At 44.5% G+C, this 9160-nt stretch overlaps 1 protein-coding gene across 1 annotated transcript in view; it reads left to right on the forward strand.

The window, feature by feature from the left end:
- Positions 1 to 2492: 2492 nt before the first annotated feature.
- limd2 (LIM domain containing 2) overlaps positions 2493 to 9160 on the forward strand; it is a 15617-nt gene continuing 8949 nt past the window's right edge. Inside the window, exon 1 of the mRNA XM_012825894.3 lies at positions 2493 to 2894. Coding sequence (XP_012681348.1) covers positions 2892 to 2894 — 3 coding nt within the window. The 5' untranslated portion in view covers positions 2493 to 2891. The remainder of the gene's footprint in view (positions 2895 to 9160) is intronic.

Here is a 9160-nt window from a genome sequence, read left to right on the forward strand (position 1 = left end):
TGCTGGCTTCATAGTTTCATTTTCTTTTTTACTGGTTGTTCCCTAATTCATGTTAGAGGTTAGACGTACTTAGGGGTTGATGTTTCATATGTGTATTTTTCAAGCTGTGTGAGAACCTCGTGAGAATTTGAATTCGATAGTCTGACTGCTCTGTAACAGGAGCCTCGCAGGATGAGAAGCAGCTTTTCACAGTGACAGGCCCATTTCATCTGAGTGACCCACAGGCCCATGGGTGGATATGGGGTGGGGTGGGGTGGGGGGAGGTGGGCAGCAGGACCACTGAAGTAGCATATGTTGTTCCTCAGCTTTGACCCATGGTAACCATCATTGACTAGATGTAACCCAATCTTGACAATGTGCTAAGAAGATACTTTTTTTTCTTTTTCAGGGGTGGAACACACAAAAAGAAGCCTCTCATTCCGAGAGATAAAGACTTTCACTTTCAGTGTTGGTTAGAGTTTGTCAGCTTTTTTGTTTGGTTCAGTGTTTCCACGCCGGAGACAGAGTCTTCAGATTTCAGACACTTATGATTACAGACTCTTTTGTCCCCCAGACACAGGCGTCTGCTGTTTTATGCAGTGCCTTTTAAAATGGAGCATCCACCTGGAATTCCATGTTCAGAGGAAGCACTCTGTAATCTTTTCATGTAAACAACATTGTGCCGTTCTATTGTTATTACAGTTGAGTGGGACATGGGTCACAGTCTTTTTTTCATAGGGATGTTTCTGGCCATTATCTTCCACCATATTGCCTATTTTCCTTGGAACCCCCACATACAAACATACACGCACCACCAGATGGTAGATGCTTCCTATTCCCTACAGCAGCCCCCCTGCACCCAAATCAGAACCTCCCACCTCCATCCCCAGCCTCTGACACCCCCACCCCACTCCCAGACATCTGTTTTTAATGACTGGACTCTGGGTCACCCACTCACTACACACACACACACACACACACTTGACTCAACTACAGGGGGAACCTTGCAGGGAGACGTAGAGCTAATGAAGAGAGTTAGTCCTTTCACCTCCTCCCCCTTCCCCCTCCCTCCTTCCATTTCCTGATTCTGACTTCTCTCTTTTTGGCCCTCTTTAACTCTTGCTTTCTGTTGCTCTTGTGCTGTCTTGCTGCTTGTACCCATATGAGATGAGTGGGTGGTTTTCATGCAGTCTTGCATTTATGGGATAGGATAGTGTTGACACACTATACATTTGTGGGATAGGATAGTGTTGACACACTATATATTTATGAGATAGGATAGTGTTGACACACTATACATTTATGGGATAGGATAGTGTTGACACACTATATATTTATGAGATAAGATAGTGTTGACACACTATACATTTATGGGATAGGATAGTGTTGACACTATACATTTATGAGATAGGATAGTGTTGACACACTATATTTTGATAGTCAGTGAAATTACATTTAAACCATAGAACTGTTCCTATCATTTTTAATTGTATCATTGCCAATTGCTTTATGCCGTATAAGCATGGGAAATGTGGATTACAGAGGGTTGGCTAGGAATTAGTGGAAGTTGAGGTCTGTGTGTGTACCGTATGTCTGTGGACATTGTTCATGTTGCTATAACTATTACAGGCTGCCCCTAACTGAACTCTATGGAATGTTTTTCTTTTCTAAGGTCTGGATAAAAACAGATAGTCCCATAAGGCAGCGCAATCCTGCAAGTTCCAAACATGTTAATACTAGAACCATAACAGCCCAACCCTCAGCCCAGGCTCCTCTCGTCAGCTCCGTCAGGACTGCTGTGGAGTTCAAGGGCATGAGGGGACTTATGAGACTGTCTGCCAGATGTGGGGCAGAAGAACAGGGGATTTGCGTTGATGACATCAGAGGCAGCAGCAGCAGACGTCAAACTCTCAGATCAGAGGCTGCTGTGTGGACGCAGGCAAAGAGTTTTGTTTTGGTGGGAAACATGCAACTGGATCAGGGAATAGTCTTAGTCAACCTGATTAATGTGACTGAAGCTTTTGGAGGGCTTTTTATAGCAATCTGTGCCTTTTTATAGCCATTTTAAAAATACTGCCATGTGAGTTTAATCTGCTTCTGGGTATATTTTCTGGATGGTGAATGGTACTGAATGTTACTGAACGGAATGTTTATCTCATCCGCATAATACATAACTGAATGTTTACCTTACTCCTCATCTGCATTGTGTAGGGTGGTGTATGGGATAATAATAATATGAGATAATAATATAATAATAATAGCTTACCTTGTAATATCTGTAAAAGGGACACACTACACATTTATTACATTTCATGAACATGGTATTCATTATATATAAACCGAATGAAAGAAAGAAATATTTTCAAAATCTTTCTGGTAAGCCTTGTTCGTATGGAATATATAAACAATAGAGCAATTAGTGTAAATCTAAGCATATGAATTCAGAAAACAAAACAATGACTTATGATTTATAATTACACTGTTATTAAACATGTTCAATAACATGTAGTGTGTATCCGCACAAATCTATATTTTAACCATGAAATGGTGAAAAACATCGCTCTTGTAGCCTATGTCTCTCAAGAGAAAAAGGCCGAGTGAGCCGGTGAGGGTGGAGAAAACGGCAAGAAGGGGAGGGGGTGAGAGACTGGAGCCAATAGCATCTGACGTCCTGCCGAATTAAAAAAAAAGCGTGAAAAAAGCGACTCTAGAAAAGCGCGAGAAGGGGAAAACGACAGGAGGCAGCCAGACAGCAAGCCGGGTCTGAGGTTGGCTAGTCAGTGAATGCAAAAAACATCCCTTACAATAGCTTGAGGCTGGGGGGCGAATGAGAAAATAATCGATCGCAGCATATTGAACGTACAGGGAGACTATACCGTCTTTCTCTTTACTACGCTTACAAGGATACCCAGATGGTAAGTGTCCTTCGCCCATTTCTCGTCTCGCATGGAATAGCGGCAAAGCGAACCCTATGAACTCACCCCCCCGTCTATTCTTTTTGTAATGAGGTGATGGGTGATGTCCATTCGCTAACGTTAGCGGTGTTGCTAGCTCCCCATCTACGGGGGGAACCAGCTCATTGTGTAATGTATACGATGTGGTGTTCTAATCAATCAAACGTTTATAATTCGATCGTTTGGGGTAACTTAGGTTCATGGGTAGTTGACGTTATCAACGTTATCAACGCATCCTGGATTGTGTTTTTTGGATGTGATGGATGAAGGTGGCTCGGTGCTCATATTTTAAACACTGGGCATCATGACGTATAAAAAGCATTTGAAAACAATAGCTAGCTTGGTGTGCATTTAGCATAAAACTAGGAATTTTATATCTTGGTGTTTGTCATCATTGAGTGATTTAGATCTGTCTTTAATGATAATGAAAACGTGCATGCATTATTACTGCATCAAACGTATGCACTGAACTTAATTTACAGACTTTGGTGCTGCATGATTAGTGCAACATAGACATAAAATTAGCTTTGCTGGCAGTCTCGACCCTGCTACTTCTGACTACAGCTAACAGGAGCTAACAGTAAGACCCCCGTTTGTAGATTTAAATTGACGCTAGCTGGTATTTAGGTTGTTTTCTGTCATGAAGTGTCGTTAGTCTTTAGAGAACATCCAAGTCAATCACTTGATTTATTGACTTGTATTAATTTGTTGCAGTTCCATATGGCTGCATATTAACTTGGCTAGGTAACGTTAGTTGTCTGTGCGGTAACGTCACCGAAGACGCACATGCTAAGGTCTCCTCTTCCTTTCCTTATACGCAAGTGTTTATCATTGAATAGCATTTTTGTCACCTACCCGCTTTCAAGTACTGTGCAAAGTTTGTATATTACTTGGACTGAAGTTTGTTTTAAATCTACTCACACAGCAGACAGCTTGGACCGATTCTTGCTTTGTAGGGGGGCAACCTGCTCTCAAACCGAAAATATATGTATGTTTATTTAAATACACACTGTTCTCTGGTCACTTTGTTCTCAGCCGCGACGACAATTCGCGGTGTCTGGCTAGACCAGTTCTCTCGGCGTTCCTCGTCATCACATTCCACTAATCACTGCCTTAGCGTGCAGGCATATGGTCATTTTCCGCTCAGTGCCAATTTTGTGGAATGGCAGGATTCCCTCTGCGTGATGTCTATATCTAATTCCTGTCCAATGTCGACTTCACGCAATCACATACACAGAGTAACGGGGTATCGGCCAACATGTCAAACCTGCCTCGTGGACAGTCTGTTCTCAATAACCTCCGGTTGTTTAATGTGCAGTAACTCTAGCCACACACACGTCCGCATCTCCAGGGTATCTGCCTACACGGCTGTCAGGCAGGCGGCAGGCCAAACTACACCTGCTTTTAGTAATGTTGACAAAAGCCGGACCCTCTTCTCTCTACAGATGCTCATCTCCGCTGAGCGCGCGTCGTTATAAGCACAATACGGGCTTTGTTGAGCGTAGATGTACGGCCATCTGGTAATGCTGTCTGAACAAACATGGGCACAATTACTAGCTAAATACTGTACACTCAACTAGTGCAAGCACAGAACACTGACGGGAACAAAGATCAGTCAAGACCCAAAGAGAGTGTAACAACATAGGAGCGCGTGCACAAGCCCTGCTTCTCATTTTATGTTAATGTTTTTCCATATAAGGCTTGTCTTCCATTTCCTTTTGTTGGTCTACATGTTTACATTTTAGCGGCTGAAAACTAATAGAAGTATAACGTAAAAGAAGTATCAGCCTAAACTGTGTGTGCATGACACTTGAGTGTTGAGAGCCAGTATATTTTGCTATGTGTGACCAAAACATGGGGTCCATAAACTGGGGGTCCTTAAACGAGTGTCCTAAATGGATCCTTTTAGTTGTTCTCTATGCCTTTTGTTATACAGAGTTAAGAAAAGAATAAACAATATTTGTATCCTATTACCTTTTAAATAGTCTGTCTAAACATAACCACATAGATTAGCTCTTCAGGAAATGGAGATCTGATTAGCATTCAGCAGACTGATTTATGTAAATTGTAGGATTATTCTGAGTGCATGTGTTTTTGTGTGTGCGCGCGCACATGCTTGTGTGTGAGTTGAAGTAGACTGCTGACAAGGTTGTGTCTTGGACATTAGTGGCAGAGACTGCTAAAAATAAAACACACACATCCCTTGACAAAGATGCCAGGTATAATCCAATAACATTCGGTACTTGTTCCCAGGGATGCAAGAGACTTTATTGAATTCATTGTGAATTAGAAGATTTTGGCTGCAACCCGTTTCTGGTCCCCTCGACGCGTGTGTTTCTCAATATCTGTCTCTGAGCAAAGAAGGAGGCAGGTTGGAGGCAAGACTAAAATGTTTCTGTTGATGACTGTTGTCGTGTCTCTGTCCCAGCCTTCTATCTCTGTCTTGATTGTTCACACAGTATGAGGCCTCACTGGCCTGTTTTTCTCTCTCTCGCTCTCTCTCTGTGTGTGTGTGTGTGTGTGTGTGTGTGTGTGTGTGTGTGTGTGTGTGTGTGTGTGTGTGTGTGTGTGTGTGTGTGTGTGTGTGTGTGTGTGTGTGTGTGTGTGTGTGTGTGTAGTTTATAGGCTGCTTGTGGAGTGCCAGTCAAACCATCTGTAAAACATTTTCACAGGTTCCATGACTAAGACATCTTGCTGCTCTCTTGCAGTTTTTCTTTCCTCTCTCTCCTTCTCTCTCTCTCTCTCTCTCTCTCTCTCTTCTCCACAAAGCCTTCCGGAGTTGACCCTTGGTAGGTGAATGAGTGCTGAGAAAGGAATGGGAGTGAGTTACGGTCAAGGATAAGCCCTGGGCATCCTCTCCATCAGAGAAATAAAATGTTCCATTGTATTTTTATTTAGGTTTCTCTCTGCTAGTAGAGCATTTAATCAAGATCATTTCGACCATTGCAAACAGGCCTAGATGTAGCGGTGCTGCTTCTGGGGCACAAGATGGGGGTAGAACAGTGGTGTGGGATGTTCCGTTCTTGTTTTTGTGGCAGTTGTTGCGAGTGAACATGGATGCGATGGGACTTGTCCTGCTATTTGAAGAAAAGAAAAGAAAACTTTGCTTCTCTGTAGCCCTCACTGTTGTGCAACCTTCACTTCCTCGCAAGCGTACGATAACAGCGAGCGCCGGCCTATCAGCCCCTGTGCCACCGACGGGCTGTGCATTTGCACATTCCTGACCCGAGACCCAGCATGTCTGTAGGCACCTGCCGGTCCCTCCGGCAGTCTTCGGAAAGGAATGTTTGCCCGTCAGCAGTGTATGTTCACACATGTCTCATGAGTAAACACAGTGAAAAGAAAACTTCATTTTTTTTTTAATCTCGTTTATCATGTGTTGCCTCACATCTCGTGGACCGGAGAATCTGTTTTTACTTCTACGGCGTATATCATGTTTACTGCAGAGATGACCCTGCTGGTCTTCTACTTGCATGCGTTTTGCAATGAGCTCTCTTTCTGACTCACCGCAGGCCCTAACTGTGTTTCTGTTTTTTTGCAGTGTCTTGTTAAAAACTCTGACCTGTTTTTTGAAGCTCTCCTCTCCCCAGCTGTAGCCACCATAGGAACAGATCCCCCGTTTAGAAAGTCTGTGTGTGTCTTTGTCTGTGTCTGATCCTGCCTAGATGTGAGAACCACTGCCTATGTGTGCCACTGTGGCGAGACGGGTCTGTAGCTGCTCGCACGGCACTGAAGCCTTTTGAACCCTGACCCCGGCTTTGCAAGTTTCACATGTGCAAGCGTCTTGGCTTGGTGCACGTTTAATGCTTGCTTGCTTGCACACGCCGCTTTTCCGCTGACAGGAAATGGCTGTCGCTCCCATGTGTGAAAGAAAAGAAAAGTCTCATGTGACGGTAGTAGTTCTTTAGGGTACAGTAGAGTCATTCACCCACTGTGTTTGTCACTTTCCTTCAGCTCTGAATCCTGTACCTTCACTGTCTGATGTTTTCTTCTTATATCACCTCTGCAGGACACACCACACACACACAACCCTCTTGATTTTTTCTCTTTGTATGATATGTGCACTCTGGATGGGTGACCTGCTCAGAGTGCTCAGGTCTCTCTCTCGCACACACACACACACTCGCACACACACTTACTTCAAGTACCCCACACCTAATTAAGTAAACCCAGACTTGCTGGTTCACTAAGCACCCATACCTCCCTGTCACATGTATGTTTTGTTCTGTACTCTCTGGAGTCAGGAGCTGCTACGGGTGCTCAGGCCAAACACAGTAATTTGTCGCCAGTGCTGTCACTAACCGTCATAAATACAGACTTAAAAGTTGTGGAAGATCTGCAAAAACCAGGTGAGCTGCTTTCAGAGGTTAGCACTATCAGACACGAGGCTAACCATAATCATTGGGTTGTGGTTCTGCTGGGCGGGATCGAAATCGACCAAGTGTATAATTTAGAAACACAGACGGGTCGGCACATGACAAAACAACCCAAGACTTTTCAGCACTTCCCCTTAATGCACACAAACGCACTCCACCACCACCACCCCCTGCCAGCTTGTGTAAACCACATCGACCCCAAACTCCAGCGCAACTTCTCCAACACCACCTCCAGCACTGTCTTTGTCACGTACTTCCCTGTCAGAAAGATAGTCAGTAGAGGAATGAGTGATTGGTCCATTGATTAAAACAGACAAGCTCTCACTTGAGCCCCCAAGCCGATGTTCTTCTCTCCCTTTCCACAGATGGGGAATCGTGCCTTAACCTGCAGTGGTGAAATGCCATCAGTAACATCTTACTTGAAGCCCTCTCATATGACTGAATGGGGATTTTGTTTTAATATAAGTTATTGGCTGATGTTTTAGCTAGGTTGGATGGGTCCCGGGGCTAGAATTGAGATATTGAGCGTAGCAGGAGGGGGGGGGGGGCATGGTGAATGCCACACAAGAGGTGAGGCATGTCGGGTTATTGGTGCTCCGCCAGTCCTCGTTAATCGTCAGGGAGATCATTATGGAGTTCAGAGGTTCAGCTTTGGTGTTCTAATTGTTACTCAAGGGACACAGACAAAACTGGCTGGCTGAAATTAATGGCTTTCTGTGTTCTATATCTAGGCACAATGAGAGGCCTTTGAGTGTTACTGTCATGCTACATGACATTGCGTTTCTCCCAACTTCTGCACAACACAGACAAGGATACCCGTCGCTACGCGGAGCTATGTAGTGGCTCTAACATGGCTATGGGCGTCAGTTTGGTTTGAAAAGTGCTGGGGAAGTAGACCTTTTATTTTTTACGTTATTCTACCCGTCACTGGTGTATTGCGTTTTCTGCCTCTGTTATTACGATTAGCGTAGCTCGAATAGTAGTACAACAATAAATCATTTAGGAATTTGGCATTTTCCTTTACTGCCCATGTACGTAAACTCACTCTGTACACTCAGGGCTCAGTCTTTGGATTGTGGTGATATGTTTCCGCAAAAACTAATGGATAAAGATGTGATTTATCTTAAATGAAATCCAAATTCATGCTGTGGTGTAATTGCTATGTAATGAGATATACACGTGTGTCCATTATGTGCGCAAAACAGTACAAATCTCAGCTTCTCTGGTTATTTTGGGTGGAATGCTGCTGTGGCAGAGGCCTCTGGCATCAAACACAACCTGACTACCTTTCTGATTAACGTGTACACTTCCCATCGAACCATCCAAACCATCATGATCAGCAACTCGTTCATTTGGTGGTGAGAAGTTTTTCCTCCAAATAGCAAGTCACAATTTTATTTCAGAGATGGATCATTTCTGATAGCCCATCGGACATTTTGTGAGGCCTGGCTCTCACCTCACGCCACCTTCCTCCCACCCCCAGTCTGTTTGGGTGCGTGAGCCTCCCCAGGGGGTCTCCCTGCCCCCCTCCCTCACCCAACCCCCCCACCCCCCAGCTTACCGCCATTGTCCTGCCCAGTCGTACCCACAGGGAGCAGGTGATGGGATTTGTCCAGCTAATGAGATTAAAGGATCGTCTGCAGCCCAGCAGAGGAGAGAGAGAGCGAGAGAGAGAGAGAGGGAGAGAGAGAGTGAGTGAAAGAGTGAAAAGAGCCTGATCTGTGCTTACAGCAGGGTGCTCAAAATCGAATGGGCGTGTGGAGTGACTTTTTGGAGACGGAGTGTTTGACCTAATATGCACAACTCCAACACCCCTCTGACCCACCTCAGCTAGCCCGCCCTGGCACATTT

The sequence above is a fragment of the Clupea harengus genome, chromosome 1 (assembly GCF_900700415.2).
Source record: "Clupea harengus chromosome 1, Ch_v2.0.2, whole genome shotgun sequence".
In the NCBI taxonomy this organism is placed as follows: domain Eukaryota; kingdom Metazoa; phylum Chordata; class Actinopteri; order Clupeiformes; family Clupeidae; genus Clupea; species Clupea harengus.